Source organism: Oncorhynchus masou, chromosome 2, assembly GCF_036934945.1.
Source record: "Oncorhynchus masou masou isolate Uvic2021 chromosome 2, UVic_Omas_1.1, whole genome shotgun sequence".
Classification (NCBI taxonomy): Eukaryota; Metazoa; Chordata; class Actinopteri; order Salmoniformes; family Salmonidae; genus Oncorhynchus; species Oncorhynchus masou.
Window position 1 is genome coordinate 12,342,138 of NC_088213.1, and position 23,664 is coordinate 12,365,801.

Consider the following 23,664-nt stretch of genomic DNA (forward strand, 5'->3'; position numbering starts at 1 on the left):
TGGGCTATACCCACACACACACTGGGCTATACCCACACACACACTGGGCTATACCCCCACACACACCGGGCTATACCCACACACACGCTGGGCTATACCCACACACACGTTGGGCTATACCCACACACACGCTGGGCTATACCCACACACACGCTGGGCTATACCCACACACACGCTGGGCTATACCCACACACACGCTGGGCTATACCCACACACACTGGGCTATACCCACACACACACTGGACTATACCCACACACTCACACATACTACACTGACAATACAACACTCACTGGGCTATACCCACACACTCACTGGGCTATACCCACACACACGCTGGGCTATACCCACACACACACTGGGCTATACCCACACACACACTGGACTATACCCACACACTCACACATACTACACTGACAATACACACTCACTGGGCTATACCCACGCACTCACACATACTACACTCACAATGCAACACTCACTGGGCTATACCCACACACTCACTGGGCTATACCCACACACTCACTGGGCTATACCCACACACTCGCTGGGCTATACCCACACACTCGCTGGGCTATACCCACACACACGCTGGGCTATACCCACACACACGCTGGGCTATACCCACACACACGCTGGGCTATACCCACACACACACTGGGCTATACCCACACACACGCTGGGCTATACCCACACACACGCTGGGCTATACCCACACACACACTGGGCTATACCCACACACACACTGGGCTATACCCACACACACTGGGCTATACCCACACACACACTGGGCTATACCCACACACACACACTGGGCTATACCCACACACACACTGGGCTATACCCACACACTCACTGGACTATACCCACACATACTAGACTGACAATACAACACTCACTGGGCTATACCCACACACTCACACATACTACACTGACAATACACACTCACTGGGCTATACCCACACACTCACTGGGCTATACCCACACACTCACACATACTAGACTGACAATGCAACACACACCGCTGTTTATACTGATTGCCAAGTCACTTTTACCCCACCTACATGTACTCTACATATTACCTCAATCCCCTCCACTACCCCTCCACATTGACTCAGTACTGGTACCCCTCCACATTGACTCAGTACAGGTACTCCTTGTATATAGCCTCGTTATTACCTCAACTACCTCATACCCCTCCACATTGACTCAGTACAGGTACTCCTTGTAATATAGCCTCGTTATTACCTCAACTACCTCGTACCCCTCCACATTGACTCAGTGCTGGCACTCCTTGTGTATAGTCTCGTTATTACCTCAACTACCTCGTACCCCTCCACATTGACTCAGTACTGGTACTCCTTGTATATAGCCTCGTTATTACCTCAACTACCTCGTACCCCTCCACATTGACTCAGTACAGGTACTCCTTGTAATATAGCCTCGTTATTACCTCAACTACCTCGTACCCCTCCACATTGACTCAGTGCTGGCACTCCTTGTGTATAGTCTCGTTATTACCTCAACTACCTCGTACCCCTCCACATTGACTCAGTGCTGGTACTCCTTGTATATAGCCTCGTTATTACCTCAACTACCTCGTACCTCTGCACATTGACTGGGTACGGGTTCTCCTTGTATATAGTCTCGTTATTACCTCAGCTACCTCGTACCTCTGCACATTGACTGGGTACGGGTTCTCCTTGTATATAGTCTCGTTATTACCTCAGCTACCTCGTACCTCTGCACATTGACTGGGTACGGGTTCTCCTTGTATATAGTCTCATTATTACCTCAGCTACCTCGTACCTCTGCACATTGACTGGGTACGGGTTCTCCTTGTATATAGTCTCATTATTACCTCAACTACCTCGTACCTCTGCACATTGACTGGGTACGGGTTCTCCTTGTATATAGTGTCATTACTGTTATTTTATTGTCTTACTATTTCCTTTTTTGCAAATATTTCTTAGTGTTCAACTTTGCATTATTTGGAAAGGGCTTGTAAGTTGGGCATCTCACAGTAACAGTTTACACCTTTTGTTCATCGGCATGTGTGACAAATACAATTTGATTTGACTGCAACAGTCTTGTAGCAATCCCAGTTTTAGGATTGTGTTCTAAGAAGAGGAAAGTATGACAGGTACTTCAGTGGTGTGTTGTGTGGATTCTGTCCAGTAATCTGGAACACATTGGCAGTGGACCCCTTCAAAAGGTTTCCAAATGGTTAGACAAGAGCAAAGCCTCTCCTGAGTTCTGGACTCAAATATTGTTTATGTTATTTTTTTCTAATAATGAGCAGGGATTACACACTTTATGCAGTATGCACAAGGTTGCTGTGTACAATGTCAGTTCACATTGATGAAAGGAACCTTGTGATCTTCTATAGGTCTCTATGTTTTATTAAGTGATGGTGCTGCATGCATTGTGGAATGTTACATAATGTGTCAGACGTGAGCGTTATGTGGAGTTTTTATCACAACTCTTGGCAATTGGTATGGGTTGGGACCAGGGACTGGGACCAAGCCGGTGGGGCAGGGCCGGCGAAAGGCAGGGCCCATGCAATGCAGATGCAGCACATTTTGGTCAGCTGCAGCCTACGGGCTTTCACAGATCTACTTTGCAGTCTGAATGGGGAGTCTACGGAGGGTAGTCGTCCTGCGTTTACATTTGAAGCAGATTTTTTAGGTAGACTTCAGACGGAGCCTACGACGGCGGATGACTATGAACTTGGCCAAACTTCGTTGATAATCACACGTATACCAACGCATAGGAGAGGAGGCCATATTACATATATTTTTTTAAATTCAAAATCCTTAGTCCAAAATGACAAATGTTCTTTGGTTTTCACCTACGGCTTTAATTTAGGCGAGGATGAAGAATGCATTTCGAATCGACTAGAGCGAACTACGTTTCGCAGCGGAGTGTTACTGATTTGAATCGTGTGCAACAGTGTAGTGGTGGAGTGGTGCGGTAATCGCTGAGCCAGTCTGTGCGCTAAAATTGGTAGCTACAATTGAACTTTGTTTGTGCAGCATATGTGTACATTTAACAAAGTCGTTGTTCAAGTGCCCACTTCATTTTGTCCTTTGGATAGTTTTACAAAATATTTACATCTGTATCTTGCGAAACCAAGGACCACAGTACTGGAAGGACTTTACTGACCTCAAGATGTCAATTCTGCCTTTTACTCCCCCCATTGTGAAAAGGCTTTTGGGTTGGAAAAAAGGCGAACAGAACGGACAAGAGGAGAAATGGTGTGAAAAAGCTGTGAAAAGCCTGGTGAAGAAGTTGAAGAAAACAGGGCAACTGGATGAATTGGAAAAAGCCATCACGACACAGAATATCAATACGAAATGTATTACTATACCAAGGTAGGCGACTAGAAACATACATTGCAATGTTTGCGCAAGAAATGGAATCGATTGAATGTGACAGTTTTCAAACACAAATCTGGCTAGGTAGTTAGGTTGGACTTTCCAGTTGTAGCTTTCTCTTCCTCGCAAACACTTTGATATTGTAGCCATTGAATATTTCTCATTCAAGAATAGTTTGGCTTTTGGGCATCCTGCACAAACCATGGGTAGGTAACTAGCCAGCTTGCTAACTGAGCAAGTTATACAGTGAGCTGCTTCTTGTCTGCATCAGCAATCACAGTACAGTAAACATAGCTAGGTAGCAAATGTAGCTAGCTAGCGAGTGTTGAATGTTTTGAGGGTTGCCCATGTTTCTTTTCAACAATAATCATTGCATGCCACTTTTGTTGCACAACGAATTCTAGTTCACTGTCCTAGCTGGCAAACTACACACTACCCTCGGTAGATATATTTATGATGCAGGAAACGAGGCGAATCTGCATAGCGGAATAGACAGCTGTTCAATTCTAAACACAAATGGGTGACGAAGTTATATAATTTGGCCTTAATCTGGGGCGCTTTCTACTAGGATGGTGCGTAGGCGAGACTGAATCATCGTTTTCGCCATGCAGTGCAATACATCCACTGCTGTCTTGACAGATTTCAACCCTTACACTGTAATACCCAAACCTACTCTCCTTAAAAAAACATCAATTAGGCCTAGCCTATTTCTTCAGCTGCATCCTTGTAAGCTTGTCATGTCACTGTAATGCTGAAAAGCTATCTTCTATTTACACCTCCTTGTCAGCTCAGTCAATGTGTTGTTTGTGAACTCATCCGTGTTTATTGTACAGAGAGCTTTCATATCCTTCAGTGTACGGTATCGATGTTTGGTTTATTTGCAGCCACCGTAATGTATGTCATGCTTAAGTTTGGGTAACTTCTGTGACCCTGCTGCTGTCACTGTTGGTATTTCAGAACCTCACAACAAAGCAGACCTGTGATTGGCTGAAACTTTCATGTTGTCCCATAAATTCCAGCAGTTAATCAATGAATCGGCCTTCAAAATCTCATCTCCACTTTTGTCTGACATGGACTGTTGGTTAGCAAGCTGCTGGGGCGGTGGTGTGGGCTGAAGTTGGATATATTTAGCTAATCAGACACTCCCACATTCTTGTTTGACCATCACAAGTGTTGTGCATTCTTCAGTCAATTGAATATCCTCTTAGCCAGGCTTGTAGCACTGAAGATATCCGGCCCGGAAGTATAATATGCTAATATCTCCCTAATACCCTGGCTGTAGTGCAAAAGCCCTTGTCACAGACCAGTGTCATATAGTCAATGCTGGGACTGGAATGGGGAAATCTGATCCAAGAGCAGTGCTTAGGGGGACTTCCTGCCCCTGAATAACGGCCCACATTGCCCGGGAGGTCTGTTCCTATTTATTCCCCTGTGGTGGGGCTGACAGCAGCTGCTTGCTCAGGCCTGTCGAGGTGGTCATGGGGGAGCTCTCCTGGCGAACACATGAATTCCCCAGCGCCTCATCATTACTATCCTCACAGCTGATGAGCTCGCTCTGGATTTCACTGAGTCACAGCTGGCTTGATAGAGTTGATGGTGGTGGACTTGTATGGAACGGTAACATGTGTAGCCTATAGGACAGGTGTTTGTGGGGAGACCCTATTTGACAAATGATCATTAAAACATGTCTGTAAAATGTTGTCATATTGTTACATTCAATTGAGAATTGAACTCCCAGTAAATAGGCATACTTTGAATAATTTACTATGAACAATGGTTATTACCCATTTAGGCTTTCTGTTTTTAGAGTAGGGCAGTTCATGCCAGATTGGCCAAAAATAAATCTATTTATGATGTTTTGGATCCTTCTGTGATGAAATCCATGGAAAGGTCCATTGAGGGAAGTCTATACATGGGATTCCCCAGTAACACATCAGATCAAGGTACTCACTGATCTCCACCCCAAATCCTAAACCTGAGGAAGTTGAGCAACCGACCTACCAGATCGAGACCCCAAATCCTAAACCTGAGGAAGTTGAGCAACCGACCTACCAGATCGAGACCCCAAATCCTAAACCTGAGGAAGTTGAGCAACCGACCTACCAGATCGAGACCCCAAATCCTAAACCTGAGGAAGTTGAGCAACCGACCTACCAGATCGAGACCCCAAATCCTAAACCTGAGGAAGTTGCGCAACTGACCTGATCTAAATGAAGCACAATTATTTCATATTGAAACAGGAGCTGTGTTAAACACTAAAGCCTCGGTGTCCGGTGTGGAGGCCCTGAGTTGTTAGATAACATTTCAAATGGGTTTAACAGCAGCAATCTCCTCTAAGAAGCTGTGTAATCAGAGAGAATTCTAGCCTACAGCTTGCCTGGTGGGTCATGGTGGGTCTAGCCTATAGCTTGCCTAGTGGGTTATGGCGGGTCTAGCCTATAGCTTGCCTGGTGGGTCATGGCGGGTCTAGCCTATAGCTTGCCTGGTGGGTCATGGCGGGTCTAGCCTATAGCTTGCCTAGTGGGTCATGGCGGGTCTAGCCTATAGCTTGCCTGGTGGGTCATGGCGGGTCTAGCCTATAGCTTGCCTGGTGGGTCATGGCGGGTCTAGCCTATAGCTTGCCTGGTGGGTCATGGCGGGTCTAGCCTATAGCTTGCCTGGCGGGTCATGGCGGGTCTAGCCTATAGCTTGCCTGGCGGGTCATGGAGGGTCTAGCCTATAGCTTGCCTGGCGGGTCATGGCGGGTCTAGCCTATAGCTTGCCTGGCGGGTCATGGCGGGTCTAGCCTATAGCTTGCCTGGCGGGTCATGGCGGGTCTAGCCTATAGCTTGCCTGGCGGGTCATGGCGGGTCTAGCCTATAGCTTGCCTGGCGGGTCATGGCGGGTCTAGCCTATAGCTTGCCTGGCGGGTCTAGCCTATAGCTTGGGCGGGTCTAGCCTATAGCTTGCCTGGCGGGTCTAGCCTATAGCTTGCCTGGCGGGTCTAGCCTATAGCTTGCCTGGCGGGTCTAGCCTATAGCTTGCCTGGCGGGTCTAGCCTATAGCTTGCCTGGCGGGTCTAGCCTATAGCTTGCCTGGCGGGTCTAGCCTATAGCTTGCCTGGCGGGTCTAGCCTATAGCTTGCCTGGCGGGTCTAGCCTATAGCTTGCCTGGCGGGTCTAGCCTATAGCTTGCCTGGCGGGTCATGGCGGGTCTAGCCTATAGCTTGCCTGGCGGGTCATGGCGGGTCTAGCCTATAGCTTGCCTGGCGGGTCATGGCGGGTCTAGCCTATAGCTTGCCTGGCGGGTCATGGCGGGTCTAGCCTATAGCTTGCCTGGCGGGTCATGGCGGGTCTAGCCTATAGCTTGCCTGGCGGGTCATGGCGGGTCTAGCCTATAGCTTGCCTGGCGGGTCATGGCGGGTCTAGCCTATAGCTTGCCTGGCGGGTCATGGCGGGTCTAGCCTATAGCTTGCCTGGCGGGTCATGGCGGGTCTAGCCTATAGCTTGCCTGGCGGGTCATGGCGGGTCTAGCCTATAGCTTGCCTGGCGGGTCATGGCGGGTCTAGCCTATAGCTTGCCTGGCGGGTCATGGCGGGTCTAGCCTATAGCTTGCCTGGCGGGTCATGGCGGGTCTAGCCTATAGCTTGCCTGGCGGGTCATGGCGGGTCTAGCCTATAGCTTGCCTGGGGGTCATGGCGGGTCTAGCCTATAGCTTGCCTGGCGGGTCTGGCGGGTCATGCTTGCCTGGCGGGTCTAGCCTATAGCTTGCCTGGTGGGTCATGGCGGGTCTAGCCTATAGCTTGCCTGGTGGGTCATGGCGGGTCTATAGCCTATAGCTTGCCTGGTGGGTCATGGCGGGTCTAGCCTATAGCTTGCCTGGTGGGTCATGGCGGGTCTAGCCTATAGCTTGCCTGCCTGGTGGGTCATGGCGGGTCTAGCCTATAGCTTGCCTGGCGGGTCATGGCGGGTCTAGCCTATAGCTTGCCTGGCGGGTCATGGCGGGTCTAGCCTATAGCTTGCCTGGCGGGTCATGGCGGGTCTAGCCTATAGCTTGCCTGGCGGGTCATGGCGGGTCTAGCCTATAGCTTGCCTGGCGGGTCATGGCGGGTCTAGCCTATAGCTTGCCTGGCGGGTCATGGCGGGTCTAGCCTATAGCTTGCCTGGCGGGTCATGGCGGGTCTAGCCTATAGCTTGCCTGGCGGGTCATGGCGGGTCTAGCCTTGCCTGGCGGGTCTAGCCTATAGCTTGCCTGGCGGGTCTAGCCTATAGCTTGCCTGGCGGGTCTAGCCTATAGCTTGCCTGGCGGGTCTAGCCTATAGCTTGCCTGGCGGGTCATGGCGGGTCTAGCCTATAGCTTGCCTGGCGGGTCATGGCGGGTCAAAGTGCAGTTTTAGGCCTCATGATTATTTTTTCCCTCCTGATTGTCTGAATACAAAACATCAAAATAATGATTTGTTTGTTTGGAAACCAGTAGTCTTATTTCCTGTTACATTTTTCTTTTCTAAAATGTTGCGCAACAAATGGCAGTTTTCTACCCAGAGTTTGTCTTATTATTGCTCGGCATGCTTCTTGGCGCCTCTACACTTTTGTGGTTTTGGACAGTCATTTTTTTGCTTTTTAAATAATGGGTAGTTCTGAGAAACTAAGGCTCTGGGCCAAATTCATGTCTTAGTCATTCTGCAGTGTGTACTTATAGCTTTGATGCCTCACACTCTCTCGCCTGAGCAATGCGGATGGCACTGGCAGGAACTTCGGTATGAGAGGCCTGCTTAGAGGCCCATTTCCGCCTAAAACAAACATTCTCACATCTGTCAAGTCATTTTAGAGTGACTTTCTCAGAGCCAGTGGAGGTGGCTGTTAAGTGACGGAGCCTGCTCTGTGTGAGTGGGGAGAGGACTAGTGTTCTCTCCCTGTTAAGTGACGGAGCCTGCTCTGTGTGAGTGGGGAGAGGACTAGTGTTCTCTCCCTGTTAAGTGACGGAGCCTGCTCTGTGTGAGTGGGGAGAGGACTAGTGTTCTCTCCCTGTTAAGTGACGGAGCCTGCTCTGTGTGAGTGGGGAGAGGACTAGTGTTCTCTCCCTGTTAAGTGACAGAGCCTGCTCTGTGTGAGTGGGGAGAGAGGACTAGTGTTCTCTCCCTGTTAAGTGACGGAGCCTGCTCTGTGTGAGTGGGGAGAGGACTAGTGTTCTCTCCCTGTTAAGTGATGGAGCCTGCTCTGTGTGAGTGGGGAGAGGACTAGTGTTCTCTCCCTGTTAAGTGACGGAGCCTGCTCTGTGTGAGTGGGGAGAGGACTAGTGTTCTCTCCCTGTCCTTTTGAAATGTGCTTTAGTGAACTGTAGGCGAGGTGTGGCCTTCCTAAAGCACAATGGGACAACACTGTCGTTTTCATGGGTCTCCCCTTTACATAGTGGGGTCGTATCTGTTTGTTTATTGTTTACTCCATGTGTAACTCTGTGTTGTCTGTTCACACTGCAATGCTTTATCTTGGCCAGGTTGCAGTTGTAAATGAGAACTTGTTCTCAACTAGCCTACCTGGTTAAATAAAGGTTGAAATAAATCTCAGATGCTACAGACAGAGGTTGGCACATCGGCGGTACCGACCTCAGACGAGTCCGTAGCTTGTGGGGGTCTTGAACCAAACGGAGAACACCATGGTGTTGGTGAGAGGCTCACCGTAGTGGTCATGTCAGTTATTAGGTCAAACTTTACGCTCGCTACAAACGTTTTTCGTGAGAAGTCCCAATTTTTAGGGATATCCCCTGGTCTGACAAACGGCACTGAAGCTTTGCCACTTTCCACCACAGATGCGGAAGGCCGACATGGAGGATGCAGCCCATTGTATTGAGATGCAGCCCATTGTATTGAGATGCAGCCCATTGTATTGAGATGCAGCCCATTGTATTGAGATGCAGCCCATTGTATTGAGATGCAGCCCATTGTATTGAGATGCAGCCCATTGTATTGAGATGCAGCCCATTGAAAACAAACAGCCATCCTTAGTTTAAACTGCTTGATTTGGATGTTTTTATTATGTTAGATGTTTGCATCAACAATTCCGAGGCGGCAGGTAGCCTAGTGGTTAGAGTGTTGGGCGGCAGGTAGCCTAGTGGTTAGAGCGTTGGGCCAGTGGCCTTGGTTAGAGTGTTGGGCCAGTAACCAGCGGGTAGCCTAGTGGTTAGAGCGTTGGGCCAGTAACCAGCGGGTAGCCTAGTGGTTAGAGCCAGTAACCAGCGGGTAGCCTAGTGGTTAGAGCGTTGGGCCAGTAACCAGCGGGTAGCCTAGCCTAGTGGTTAGAGCGTTGGGCCAGTAACCAGTGGGTAGCCTAGTGGTTAGAGCGTTGGGCCAGTAACCTAGTGGTTAGAGCGGGTAGCCTAGTGGTTAGAGCGTTGGGCCAGTAACCAGCGGGTAGCCTAGTGGTTAGAGCGTTGGGCCAGTAACCAGCGGGTAGCCTAGTGGTTAGAGCGTTGGGCCTGTAACCGAAAGGTTGCTCGATAGAATCCCCGAGCTGACGAGGTAAAAATCTGTCGTTCTGCCCCTGAACAAGGCAATTAACCCACTGTTCCCTGCTAGGTCGTCATTGTAAATAAGAATTTGTTCTTAACTGACTTGCCTAGTTAAATAAATAAAATCAACAGTTTAAAAGATTAGGAGGAAGACACTTGCAGAGTCAATTCCATCTCAATACATTTCCATTCAATACATTAAAATAGAATGGAATTGACAATCCTACTTGAAAATTAGGAACAATTGTCAATTAGTTGTGAGTATTGACTGTATTTTAACTGGTCTTCCCTCTTGACCCGTCCCAAACTGTAGGCCTTTACTGTGGAGCAGAGCTGAGAGAGCAGAACTGTAACAGACGGCACAGAATTGTCTCTCTCACTCTTGGTTCGGGGCCAGGACCCGGGAGCACCAGTCTGTCTTGTCCACACACGTCCCTTTGGCTGCAGGGCTGCAGGCTGCTGCCACCGACTCACACGGCAGCATGTTTGAGCAGGAGAAAGACAGTCCCTCAGTTTGTGTCTGGATTAAGGGCCATTCTGTGACTTTGGCTGATAGGCCTTATTTATTTACTGTGGTATTGTTTTGGTAAAGAGTGTTGAGTATTGTTTCTTAACCTGGTATGGAAGTCAATTCTGGTATTGTGACAACACTAAGGGAGAGGAGGCGGGGAGAGAGAGACGGGAGAGGAAGCAGGAAGAACAGAGGGGGGAGAGAGACGGGAGAGGAAGCAGGAAGAACAGAGCGAGGAACTTGAGCTGATAACAAAATAATTAACAGATTGGTGTCCCCCACCACAAGTGGTCTACAGTGCTGTTGTACAGCAATAGAAGCGTGGGTGATGGTGTCTATTAGATAAAGCATGTCATGATGAATAAACTGGCCTAGTTGCGATTTTAGAAAATATTTGAGAATGCACTATACCACCGAAGTGACCTACAGTGAAATCAACTATGTACACACGCACTAGAGGTAAATAATGAAACATGTTCAATTTGGTTTAAATAATGCAAAAACAAAGTTTTGGAGAAGAAAGTAAAAGTGCAATATTTTCCATGTAAAATATGTGCCATGTAAGAAAGCTAACGTTTCAGTTCCTTGCTCAGAACATGAGAACATATGAAAGCTGGTGGTTCCTTTTAACATGAGTCTTCAATATTCCCAGGCAAGAAGTTTTAGGTTGTAGTTATTATAGGAATTATAGGACTATTTCTCTCTATACCATTTGTATTTCATATACCTTTGACTATTGGATGTTCTTATAGGCACTTTAGTATTGCCAGTGTAACAGTATAGCTTCCGTCCCTCTCCTCGCTCCTACCTGGGCTCAAACCAGTAAAACAACGACAATTAGCGGGGCGGCAGGGTAGCCTAGTGGTTAGAGCGTTGGACTAGTAACCGAAAGGTTGCAAGTTCGAATCCCCAAGCTGACGAGGTACAAATCTGTCGTTCTGCCCCTGAACAGGCAGTTAACCCACCGTTCCTAGGCCATCATTGAAAATAAGAATGTGGTCTTAACTGACTTGCCTAGTTAAATAAATGTGTAAAAAAATATAAATAAAAAAATTGTCATATCGGAGCTTTCCGACTGATTCCGATTAATCGGTTGACCTCTAACACCAAGGTTGTTATAGTAAATATTTAGTTAACTGAAATCAAATAATTATCCCTGTTTGGAAAAACTCAAACTATACTTAAGCTATTAACATTGACTCCAAAAACGAACAAAGCTAAAATATAAACCATCATGAATTATGTTAATCTAAAAAAAAAAACTATTCTCAAAATCTGTGGTTTTCAAGCTGCTGAATCTGGTGGGTTAATGCAGCCAGGAGATGGAGACGTTTCAAAAAGGCCTCACTTGTGTATCACTGCCCCGGGGCGCCACTGCTCCTGGACGCCACTGCTCCGGGACGCCACTGCTCCGGGGCGCCACTGCTCCGGGGCGCCACTGCTCCGGGGCGCCACTGCTCCGGGGCGCCACTGCTCCGGGGCGCCACTGCCCCGTGGGCGCCACTGCCCCGTGGGCGCCCCGTGGGCGCCACTGCCCCGTGGGCGCCACTGCCCCGGGGCGCCACTGCCCCGGGGCGCCACTGCTCCGGGGCGCCACTGCTCCAGATCCCATAGTCAGAGTATTCTTCATAACAGAAATGAATAAAAAATGTACTATTTGTGGGGTGCTTATATTTGTCCTGTTACACACAAGTGTGTTTTGGAGATGTGTTTCTTGCATATCCCAACTCCCCTTGAGAAACACCCACAGGGAATGGGGTCGCGGCCTGGGTCAACGTTGTACAGCACCCTTGGAGCAATTAGGATTAATTACCTGGCTCAAGTGCACAGCGGCAGATTTTTCACCTTGTTGTTTCCGGTATTCTAACCAGTGACCTTTCGGTTACTGGCCCAATGCTACCTGCCGCCCCTGCCAAATATAACTGCATAGTATGAAGTTACTGTAAGACAAGAAACACCACCTCATTTCTTATATTTCAGGATGTGGCCAAAACTCAAGTGTGTCACGAGGCAAAATATGTGCTTTGATTGAAACTAAAAACAGGTAGGCTTGGCTGCAGTTTAACACAATCTGCTCCAAAATGTGCTCACTGTACCTCATTCAAAAAGACACTGTATAGCTCAAGTTGATCTGAATGAATATTCCCATGAAAGTGATTTGAGATCACATGGTTAATATGCAGATGCTGCGTGGACATTTCACCGGTAAAACTTGAAGAATTATCATTCACGGTTTGACAGTGAGAAATGTGAAGGGAGAGTGACCACAGCGATGTGGGCATAAAGTAGATGTAAATAAACCCAGGGGTCTTCTGCTCTGGGGGAACGGAATCCGCAGCCTCTGAGACAAGTTAAAAAGCATTGGATTGTCGTCAGCATGGGCTTCAGTTTCACTCCACTCTATAAGTCACATTGAGCTTGGCGTTATCATTTGAACTGCCCGTCCCCATTGCAAGAAGTGACATCCTCCAAAATCACTATACAACACGTCTTCTTGCCTCCCAGCATGCTTTCTGTCCCTGTCACTAAATAATAGAAAATGTTTTAAAACCAAACTAAAGCAAATCAGGTCTAAAAACTAACAGTTTTATGAATTAAAATCTAAAAATGAACAGTAACCTTGGCGCACACATGTAAAGTACTGAAATATATATATATATAAACGCAACATGGAAGGTACTGATAAAAATATATATAAACGCAACATGGAAAGTACTGAAAAATAAATATATATATATATATAAATGCAACATGGAAAGTGTTGGTTTCATGAGCTGAAATAAAATATCCCAGAAATTCACCAGACGCTCAAAAAGCTTATTTCTCTCAGATTTTGTACACATTTGTTTTACATCCGTGTTAGTGAGCATTTCTCCTTTGCCAAGATCAACCATCCACCTGACAGGTGTGGCCTATCAGGATCAATCATCCACCTGACAGGTGTGGCCTATCAGGATCAACCATCCACCTGACAGGTGTGGCCTATCAGGATCAACCATCCACCTGACAGGTGTGGCCTATCAGGATCAATCATCCACCTGACAGGTGTGGCCTATCAGGATCAATCATCCACCTGACAGGTGTGGCCTATCAGGATCAATCATCCACCTGACAGGTGTGGCCTATCAGGATCAATCATCCACCTGACAGGTGTGGCCTATCAGGATCAATCATCCACCTGACAGGTGTGGCCTATCAGGATCAATCATCCACCCGACAGGTGTGGCCTATCAGGATCAATCATCCACCCGACAGGTGTGGCCTATCAGGATCAATCATCCACCCGACAGGTGTGGCCTATCAGGATCAATCATCCACCCGACAGGTGTGGCCTATCAGGATCAATCATCCACCCGACAGGTGTGGCCTATCAGGATCAATCATCCACCCGACAGGTGTGGCCTATCAGGATCAACCATCCACCCGACAGGTGTGGCCTATCAGGATCAATCATCCACCTGACAGGTGTGGCCTATCAGGATCAATCATCCACCTGACAGGTGTGGCCTATCAGGATCAATCATCCACCTGACAGGTGTGGCCATCCACCTGACAGGTGTGGCCTATCAGGATCAATCATCCACCTGACAGGTGTGGCCTATCAGGATCAACCATCCACCTGACAGGTGTGGCCTATCAGGATCAATCATCCACCTGACAGGTGTGGCCTATCAGGATCAATCATCCACCTGACAGCTGATGAAACTGAGGAGTGTTTCTGTATGTAATAAAAAAAAACCTCCTTCTGATTATCTGGGCCCGCCTCCCCGGTGGTTGGCCTATGGCTGTGCCCCTGCCCAGTCATGTGGGCGGTAGGTAGCCTAGTGGTTAGAGTATTGGGCCAGTAACCAAAAGGTTGCAAGATCGAATCCCCGAGCTGACAAGGTAAAAATCTGTCGTTCTGCCCCTGAACAAGGCAGTTAACCCAATGTTCCCTGGTAGGCCGTCATTGTTAATAAGAATTTGTTCTTAACTGACATTAAATAAAGGTAATATATATATATTTTTAAATCTGACATACAGATCAATGTACAGTATTTAAAGTGACTGATTTCCTTATATGAACGCTAACTCAGTAAAATGGTTGAAATTATTGAGTTTAATATTTTTGTTCAGTATGGTGGTGGTGGTAGTCATGGTTGTAGTCGTGGCCAATAGGACACAAAGCAGGCTTGTTGTCTGTGTGAAGAGTTAGTGTTCCTCTCCCCCACAGACAGATAGTGGTCAGGCCAAGGCAAAGCAGAGTAGAGCTTTCTCTCACTAATATAACCTAACTCCTGCTGCCTCCACACAGAGCAGCAGTTGCTAACCAAACAGCAGCCCACACCCTCCCCAAGGCCCCAGCAACCAGCCGCAGCACATTCCTCTGGGCTGACTAACCACGCCTCACACACACTCACACACACACACACACTATAAGCCCCGCACACACTCAGCGCATGGAGGGAGCGTGGAGACCACGATTGGGGCATTCACACTTAATACCATGACCAGACCTGGCACAGCGCACACACACACGCATGCACACAATACCCATGATGCCCTCTGCTTGGACACACAGAAGCAGTCAACAAGCCAAAAATGCAGATGACCCGGTGCCCACATACACTGGGGAATCGTCACACAAAACCCTACTGCTTCTGGATGAGGTATGGTGATGGTACACGCTGGAGCTACCAGGCAGAGCAGACAGGCAACACTGTGTCCATCTGTACACATCTGCAAGGACTACACACACACACACACACACACAAAGGAACAGAAAGAGAGATGTCTCAGACAGCAGTATCCACTTTCTGTCAGACAAATCAAACAATGAGTTGAGCAGCCAATGGTAATTACAACACAGACAGACAAACTCTCAGTGAACCAGTGTGTATCACATCGCTAGAGAACAATACTGTCTGGACTGTGACTCAGGTACCTGCTTTAAAATGTGTGGGTGTGTGTGAGGAGACATTGTGATGGCGCTGAGGGGTCTGTCTCAGACAGACTGAGATTAAACGCCTGTGTTGAGCGAGTCAACCAGAAAGTGGGTGTCTGTCTGTTTTAGTTAGTTTTAGCTGCAGTGCTCAGGCTTGTCTCTCTCTTGTTTGTTTTAGCTGCAGTGCTCAGGCTTGTCTCTCTCTTGTTTGTTTTAGCTGCAGTGCTCAGGCTTGTCTCTCTCTTGTTTGTTTTAGCTGCAGTGCTCAGGCTTGTCTCTCTCTTGTTTGTTTTAGCTGCAGTGCTCAGGCTTGTCTCTCTCTTGTTTGTTTTAGTTGCAGTGCTCAGGCTTGTCTCTCTGTTTGTTTTAGTTGCAGTGCTCAGGCTTGTCTCTCTCTGTTTGTTTCAGTTGCAGTGCTCAGGCTTGTCTCTCTCTTGTCTGTTTTAGTTGCAGTGCTCAGGCTTGTTTCTCTCTTGTTTGTTTTAGTTGCAGTGCTCAGGCTTGTCTCTCTCTGTTTGTTTTAGTTGCAGTGCTCAGGCTTGTCTCTCTCTTGTTTGTTTTAGTTGCAGTGCTCAGGCTTGTCTCTCTCTTGTTTGTTTTAGTTGCAGTGCTCAGGCTTGTCTCTCTCTGTTTGTTTTAGTTGCAGTGCTCAGGCTTGTCTCTCTCTGTTTGTTTTAGTTGCAGTGCTCAGGCTTGTCTCTCTCTCTCTGTTTGTTTTAGTTGCAGTGCTCAGGCTTGTCTCTCTCTCTCTGTTTGTTTTAGTTGCGGTGCTCAGGCTTGTCTCTCTCTGTTTGTTTTTAGTTGCGGTGCTCAGGCTTGTGTCTCCTTGTCTGTTTGTTTTTAGTTGCGGTGCTCAGGCTAGTGTCTCTCTGTTTGTTTTTAGTTGCGGTGCTCAGGCTAGTGTCTCTCTGTTTGTTTTTAGTTGCGGTGCTCAGGCTAGTGTCTCCTTGTCTGTTTGTTTTTAGTTGCGGTGCTCAGGCTAGTGTCTCCTTGTCTGTTTGTTTTTAGTTGCGGTGCTCAGGCTTGTCTGTTTGTTTTAGTTGCAGTGCTCAGGCTAGTGTCTCCTTGTCTGTTTGTTTTAGTTGCGGTGCTCAGGCTTGTGTCTCCTTGTCTGTTTGTTTTTAGTTGCGGTGCTCAGACTAGTCTCCTTGTCTGTTTGTTTTAGTTGTGGTGCTCAGGCTAGTGTCTCCTTGTCTGTTTGTTTTAGTTGTGGTGCTCAGGCTAGTGTCTCCTTGTCTGTTTGTTTTTAGTTGCGGTGCTCAGGCTAGTGTCTCTGTCTGTTTGTTTTAGTTGCGGTGCTCAGGCTAGTGTCTCCTTGTCTGTTTGTTTTTAGTTGCGGTGCTCAGACTAGTCTCCTTGTCTGTTTGTTTTAGTTGCGGTGCTCAGGCTAGTCTCCTTGTCTGTTTGTTTTTAGTTGCGGTGCTCAGGCTAGTCTCCTTGTCTGTTTGTTTTTAGTTGCGGTGCTCAGGCTAGTGTCTCCTTGTCTGTTTGTTTTAGTTGCGGTGCTCAGGCTAGTGTCTCCTTGTCTGTTTGTTTTAGTTGCGGTGCTCAGGCTAGTGTCTCCTTGTCTGTTTGTTTTAGTTGCGGTGCTCAGGCTAGTGTCTCCTTGTCTGTTTGTTTTAGTTGCGGTGCTCAGGCTAGTGTCTCCTTGTCTGTTTGTTTTAGTTGCGGTGCTCAGGCTAGTGTCTCCTTGTCTGTTTGTTTTAGTTGCGGTGCTCAGGCTAGTGTCTCTCTCTGTTTGTTTTTAGTTGCTGTCTGTCTCTCTGTTTGTTTTTAGTTGCGGTGCTCAGACTAGTCTCCTTGTCTGTTTGTTTTTAGTTGCGGTGCTCAGGCTAGTGTCTCCTTGTCTGTTTGTTTTTAGTTGCGGTGCTCAGGCTAGTGTCTCCTTGTCTGTTTGTTTTAGTTGCGGTGCTCAGGCTAGTGTCTCCTTGTCTGTTTGTTTTAGTTGCGGTGCTCAGGCTAGTGTCTCCTTGTCTGTTTGTTTTTAGTTGCGGTGCTCAGGCTAGTGTCTCCTTGTCTGTTTGTTTTAGTTGCGGTGCTCAGGCTAGTGTCTCCTTGTCTGTTTGTTTTAGTTGCGGTGCTCAGGCTAGTGTCTCCTTGTCTGTTTGTTTTAGTTGCGGTGCTCAGGCTAGTGTCTCCTTGTCTGTTTGTTTTAGTTGCGGTGCTCAGGCTAGTGTCTCCTTGTCTGTTTGTTTTAGTTGCGGTGCTCAGACTAGTGTCTCCTTGTCTGTTTGTTTTTAGTTGCGGTGCTCAGGCTTGTGTCTCCTTGTCTGTTTGTTTTTAGTTGCGGTGCTCAGGCTAGTGTCTCCTTGTCTGTTTGTTTTTAGTTGCGGTGCTCAGGCTAGTGTCTCCTTGTCTGTTTGTTTTAGTTGCGGTGCTCAGGCTAGTGTCTCCTTGTCTGTTTGTTTTAGTTGCAGTGCTCAGGCTAGTGTCTCTGTCTGTTTGTTTTTTTTAGTTGCAGTGCTCAGGCTGTCTCCTTGTCTGTTTGTTTTTTTTAGTTGCGGTGCTCAGGCTAGTGTCTCTGTCTGTTTGTTTTTAGTTGCGGTGCTCAGGCTAGTGTCTCTGTCTGTTTGTTTTTAGTTGCAGTGCTCAGGCTAGTGTCTCCTTGTCTGTTTGTTTTTAGTTGCGGTGCTCAGGCTAGTGTCTCCTTGTCTGTTTGTTTTTAGTTGCGGTGCTCAGGCTAGTGTCTCTCTCTGTTTGTTTTTAGTTGCGGTGCTCAGGCTAGTGTCTCCTTGTCTGTTTGTTTTTAGTTGCGGTGCTCAGGCTAGTGTCTCTGTCTGTTTGTTTTTAGTTGCGTGCTCAGGCTAGTGTCCTTGTCTGTTTGTTTTAGTTGCGGTGCTCAGGCTAGTGTCTCTGTCTGTTTGTTTTTAGTTGCGGTGCTCAGGCTAGTGTCTCTGTCTGTTTGTTTTTAGTTGCGGTGCTCAGGCTAGTGTCTCTCTTTGTTTGTTTGTTTTTAGTTGCAGTGCTCAGGCTAGTGTCTCTCTCTGTTTGTTTGTTTTTAGTTGCAGTGCTCAGGCTAGTGTCTCTCTGTTTGTTTGTTTTTAGTTGCGGTGCTCAGACTAGTGTCTCTGTTTGTTTGTTTTTAGTTGCAGTGCTCAGGCTAGTCTCCTTGTCTGTTTGTTTTTAGTTGCGGTGCTCAGGCTAGTGTCTCCTTGTCTGTTTGTTTTTAGTTGCGGTGCTCAGGCTAGTGTCTCCTTGTCTGTTTGTTTTTAGTTGCGGTGCTCAGGCTAGTGTCTCTGTCTGTTTGTTTTTAGTTGCGGTGCTCAGGCTAGTGTCTCTGTCTGTTTGTTTTTAGTTGCGGTGCTCAGGCTAGTGTCTCTGTCTGTTTGTTTTTAGTTGCGGTGCTCAGGCTAGTGTCTCCTTGTCTGTTTGTTTTTAGTTGCGGTGCTCAGGCTAGTGTCTCTGTCTGTTTGTTTTTAGTTGCGGTGCTCAGGCTAGTGTCTCCTTGTCTGTTTGTTTTTAGTTGCAGTGCTCAGGCTAGTGTCTCTGTTTGTTTGTTTTTAGTTGCAGTGCTCAGGCTAGTGTCTCTTGTCTGTTTGTTTTTAGTTGCGGTGCTCAGGCTAGTGTCTCTTGTCTGTTTGTTTTAGTTGCGGTGCTCAGGCTAGTGTCTCCTTGTCTGTTTGTTTTTAGTTGCGGTGCTCAGGCTAGTGTCTCTGTTTGTTTGTTTTAGTTGCAGTGCTCAGGCTAGTCTCCTTGTCTGTTTGTTTTTTTTAGTTGCGGTGCTCAGGCTAGTGTCTCCTTGTCTGTTTGTTTTAGTTGCGGTGCTCAGGCTAGTGTCTCTGTCTGTTTGTTTTTAGTTGCAGTGCTCAGGCTCTCTGTTTGTTTGTTTTAGTTGCGGTGCTCAGGCTAGTGTCTCTCTGTTTGTTTTTAGTTTTAGTTGTCGGTGCTGCAGGCTAGTGTCTCTGTCTGTTTGTTTTAGTTGCTGTTTGTTTTCTTGTTTGTTTTAGTTGCAGTGCTCAGGCTCTCTGTCTGTTTGTTTTAGTGTGCTCAGGCTTGTCTGTTTGTTTTAGTTGCAGTGCTCAGGCTAGTGTCTCCTTGTCTGTTTGTTTTTAGTTGCGGTGCTCAGGCTAGTGTCTCTCTATTGTTGTGCTCAGGCTAGTGTCTCTCTGTTTGTTTTAGTTGCAGTGCTCAGGCTAGTGTCTCTGTCTGTTTGTTTTTAGTTGCGGTGCTCAGGCTAGTGTCTTCTGTCTGTTTGTTTTTTGTTTTTAGTTGCGGTGCTCAGGCTAGTGTCTCTGTCTGTTTGTTTTTAGTTGCGGTGCTCAGGCTAGTGTCTCTGTTTGTTTGTTTTTAGTTGCAGTGCTCAGGCTAGTGTCTCTTTTGTTTGTTTTTAGTTGCGGTGCTCAGGCTAGTGTCTCTGTTTGTTTGTTTTTAGTTGCTGTCTGTCTGTTTTTGTTTGTTTTTAGTTGCGGTGCTCAGGCTAGTGTCTCTGTTTGTTTGTTTTTAGTTGCGGTGCTCAGGCTAGTGTCTCTTGTTTGTTTTTAGTTGCGGTGCTCAGGCTAGTGTCTCTCTTGTTTGTTTGTTTTTAGTTGCAGTGCTCAGGCTAGTGTCTCTCTCTGTTGTTTGTTTTTAGTTGCAGTGCTCAGGCTAGTGTCTCTCTGTTTGTTTGTTTTTAGTTGCGGTGCTCAGACTAGTGTCTCTGTTTGTTTGTTTTTAGTTGCAGTGCTCAGGCTAGTCTCCTTGTCTGTTTGTTTTTTTTAGTTGCGGTGCTCAGGCTAGTGTCTCCTTGTCTGTTTGTTTTTAGTTGCGGTGCTCAGGCTAGTGTCTCCTTGTCTGTTTGTTTTTAGTTGCAGTGCTCAGGCTAGTGTCTCTTGTCTGTTTGTTTTTAGTTGCGGTGCTCAGGCTAGTGTCTCTGTTTGTTTGTTTTTAGTTGCGGTGCTCAGGCTGTGTTCTGTTTGTTTGTTTTTAGTTGCGTTGCTCAGGCTAGTGTCTCTGTTTGTTTGTTTTTAGTTGCGGTGCTCAGGCTAGTGTCTCTGTCTGTTTGTTTTTAGTTGCGGTGCTCAGGCTAGTGTCTCTGTTTGTTTGTTTTTAGTTGCAGTGCTCAGGCTAGTGTCTCTGTTTGTTTGTTTTTAGTTGCAGTGCTCAGGCTAGTGTCTCTGTTTGTTTGTTTTTAGTTGCGGTGCTCAGGCTAGTGTCTCTGTTTGTTTGTTTTTAGTTGCGGTGCTCAGGCTAGTGTCTCTCTGTTTGTTTGTTTTTAGTTGCGTTGCTCAGGCTAGTGTCTCTGTTTGTTTGTTTTAGTTGCAGTGCTCAGGCTAGTCTCCTTGTCTGTTTGTTTTTTTTAGTTGCGGTGCTCAGGCTAGTGTCTCCTTGTTTGTTTGTTTTTAGTTGCGGTGCTCAGGCTAGTGTCTCTGTCTGTTTGTTTTTAGTTGCAGTGCTCAGGCTAGTGTCTCTCTTTGTTTGTTTTAGTTGCGGTGCTCAGGCTAGTGTCTCTCTGTTTGTTTTTAGTTGCGGTGCTCAGGCTAGTGTCTCTGTCTGTTTGTTTTGGTTGCAGTGCTCAGGCTAGTGTCTCTGTCTGTTTGTTTTAGTTGCAGTGCTCAGGCTTGTGTCTCTCTCTGTTTGTTTTAGTTGCAGTGCTCAGGCTAGTGTCTCTCTCTCTGTTTGTTTTAGTCTGTTTGTTTTTTTAGTTGCAGTGCTCAGGCTAGTGTCTCCTTGTCTGTTTGTTTTTAGTTGCGGTGCTCAGGCTAGTGTCTCCTTTTAGTCTGCTCAGGCTTGTCTCTCTGTTTGTTTTAGTTGCAGTGCTGGCTAGTGTCTCTGTTTGTTTGTTTTTAGTTGCAGTGCTCAGGCTAGTCTCCTTGTCTGTTTGTTTTTTTTAGTTGCGGTGCTCAGGCTAGTGTCTCTGTTTGTTTGTTTTTAGTTGCGGTGCTCAGGCTAGTGTCTCTGTTTGTTTGTTTTTAGTTGCGGTGCTCAGGCTAGTGTCTCTGTTGTTTGTTTTTAGTTGCAGTGCTCAGGCTAGTGTCTCTGTTTGTTTGTTTTTAGTTGCGGTGCTCAGGCTAGTGTCTCTGTCTGTTTGTTTTTAGTTGCGGTGCTCAGGCTAGTGTCTCCTTGTCTGTTTGTTTTTTTAGTTGCAGTGCTCAGGCTAGTGTCTCCTTGTCTGTTTGTTTTTTTAGTTGCAGTGCTCAGGCTAGTGTCTCCTTGTCTGTTTGTTTTTTTAGTTGCAGTGCTCAGGCTAGTGTCTCCTTGTCTGTTTGTTTGTTTTTAGTTGCGGTGCTCAGGCTAGTCTCCTTGTCTGTTTGTTTTTTTAGTTGCAGTGCTCAGGCTAGTGTCTCCTTGTCTGTTTGTTTTTTAGTTGCAGTGCTCAGGCTAGTGTCTCTGTTTGTTTGTTTTTAGTTTGCTCAGGCTAGTGTCTCTGTCTGTTTGTTTGTTTTAGTTGCGGTGCTCAGGCTAGTGTCTCTGTCTGTTTGTTTGTTTTTAGTTGCGGTGCTCAGGCTAGTGTCTCTGTTGTTTGTTTTTAGTTGCGGTGCTCAGGCTAGTGTCTCCTTGTTTGTTTGTTTTTAGTTGCAGTGCTCAGGCTAGTGTCTCTCTGTTTGTTTGTTTTTAGTTGCAGTGCTCAGGCTAGTGTCTCTGTGTGTTTGTTTTAGTTGCGGTGCTCAGGCTAGTGTCTCTGTTTGTTTGTTTTTAGTTGCGGTGCTCAGGCTAGTGTCTCTGTTTGTTTGTTTTTAGTTGCGTTGCTCAGGCTAGTGTCTCTGTTTGTTTGTTTTTAGTTGCGGTGCTCAGGCTAGTGTCTCTGTTTGTTTGTTTTTAGTTGTGGTGCTCAGGCTAGTGTCTCTGTCTGTTTGTTTTAGTTGCGGTGCTCAGGCTAGTGTCTCCTTGTCTGTTTGTTTTTAGTTGCAGTGCTCAGGCTAGTGTCTCTCTGTTTGTTTTTAGTTGCGGTGCAGGCTAGTGTCTCTCTCTGTTTGTTTTAGTTGCGGTGCTCAGGCTAGTGTCTCCTTGTCTGTTTGTTTTTAGTTGCAGTGCTCAGGCTAGTGTCTCTCTGTTTGTTTTTAGTTGCGGTGCTCAGGCTAGTGTCTCTCTCTGTTTGTTTTAGTTGCGGTGCTCAGGCTAGTGTCTCCTTGTCTGTTTGTTTTTAGTTGCAGTGCTCAGGCTAGTGTCTCTCTGTTTGTTTTTAGTTGCAGTGCTCAGGCTAGTGTCTCTGTTTGTTTGTTTTTAGTTGCGGTGCTCAGGCTAGTGTCTCTGTTTGTTTGTTTTTAGTTGCGTTGCTCAGGCTAGTGTCTCTGTTTGTTTGTTTTTAGTTGCGGTGCTCAGGCTAGTGTCTCTGTCTGTTTGTTTTTAGTTGCGGTGCTCAGGCTAGTGTCTCTGTTTGTTTGTTTTTAGTTGCAGTGCTCAGGCTAGTCTCCTTGTCTGTTTGTTTGTTTTAGTTGTGGTGCTCAGGCTAGTGTCTCCTTGTCTGTTTGTTTTTAGTTGCAGTGCTCAGGCTAGTGTCTCTCTGTTTGTTTTTAGTTGCGGTGCTCAGGCTAGTGTCTCTGTCTGTTTGTTTTGGTTGCAGTGCTCAGGCTAGTGTCTCTGTCTGTTTGTTTTGGTTGCAGTGCTCAGGCTAGTGTCTCTGTTTGTTTGTTTTTAGTTGCGGTGCTCAGGCTGGAGTGTCTCTCTGTTTGTTTTTAGCTGCAGTGCTCAGGCTTGTCTCTCTCTGTTTGTTTTAGTTGCAGTGCTCAGGCTTGTCTCTGTTTGTTTTAGTTGCAGTGCTCAGGCTAGTCTCCTTGTCTGTTTGTTTTAGTTGCAGTGCTCAGGCTTGTCTTTGTTTGTTTTAGTTGCAGTGCTCAGGCTAGTCTCCTTGTCTGTTTGTTTTTAGTTGCGGTGCTCAGGCTAGTGTCTCTCTGTTTGTTTTAGTTGCAGTGCTCAGGCTTGTCTCTCTCTGTTTGTTTTAGTTGCAGTGCTCAGGCTTGTCTCTCTCTTGTTTGTTTTAGTTGCAGTGCTCAGGCTTGTCTCTCTCTGTTTGTTTTAGTTGCAGTGCTCAGGCTTGTGTCTCTCTCTGTTTGTTTTAGTTGCAGTGCTCAGGCTAGTGTCTCTCTCTCTGTTTGTTTTAGTTGCAGTGCTCAGACTAGTGTCTCTCTGTTTTAGTTGCAGTGCTCAGGCTAGTGTCTCTGTTTGTTTTAGTTGCAGTGCTCAGGCTAGTCTCCTTGTCTGTTTGTTTTAGGTGCAGTGCTCAGGCTAGTGTCTCTCTGTTTGTTTTAGTTGCAGTGCTCAGGCTTGTCTCTCTCTGTTTGTTTTTAGCTGCAGTGCTCAGGCTTGTCTCTCTGTTTGTTTTAGCTGCAGTGCTCAGGCTTGTCTCTCTCTTGTTTGTTTTAGTTGCAGTGCTCAGGCTTGTCTCTCTCTTGTTTGTTTTAGTTGCAGTGCTCAGGCTTGTCTCTCTCTTGTTTGTTTTAGTTGCAGTGCTCAG

The 23,664-nt window shown here is 46.8% G+C and overlaps 1 protein-coding gene across 1 annotated transcript in view; it reads left to right on the plus strand.

Moving 5' to 3' along the window:
• Positions 1-2,619: 2,619 nt before the first annotated feature.
• Positions 2,620-23,664, plus strand: part of smad3a (SMAD family member 3a) — a 62,596-nt gene continuing 41,551 nt past the window's right edge. Inside the window, exon 1 of the mRNA XM_064987659.1 lies at positions 2,620-3,372. Coding sequence (XP_064843731.1) covers positions 3,170-3,372 — 203 coding nt within the window. The 5' untranslated portion in view covers positions 2,620-3,169. The remainder of the gene's footprint in view (positions 3,373-23,664) is intronic.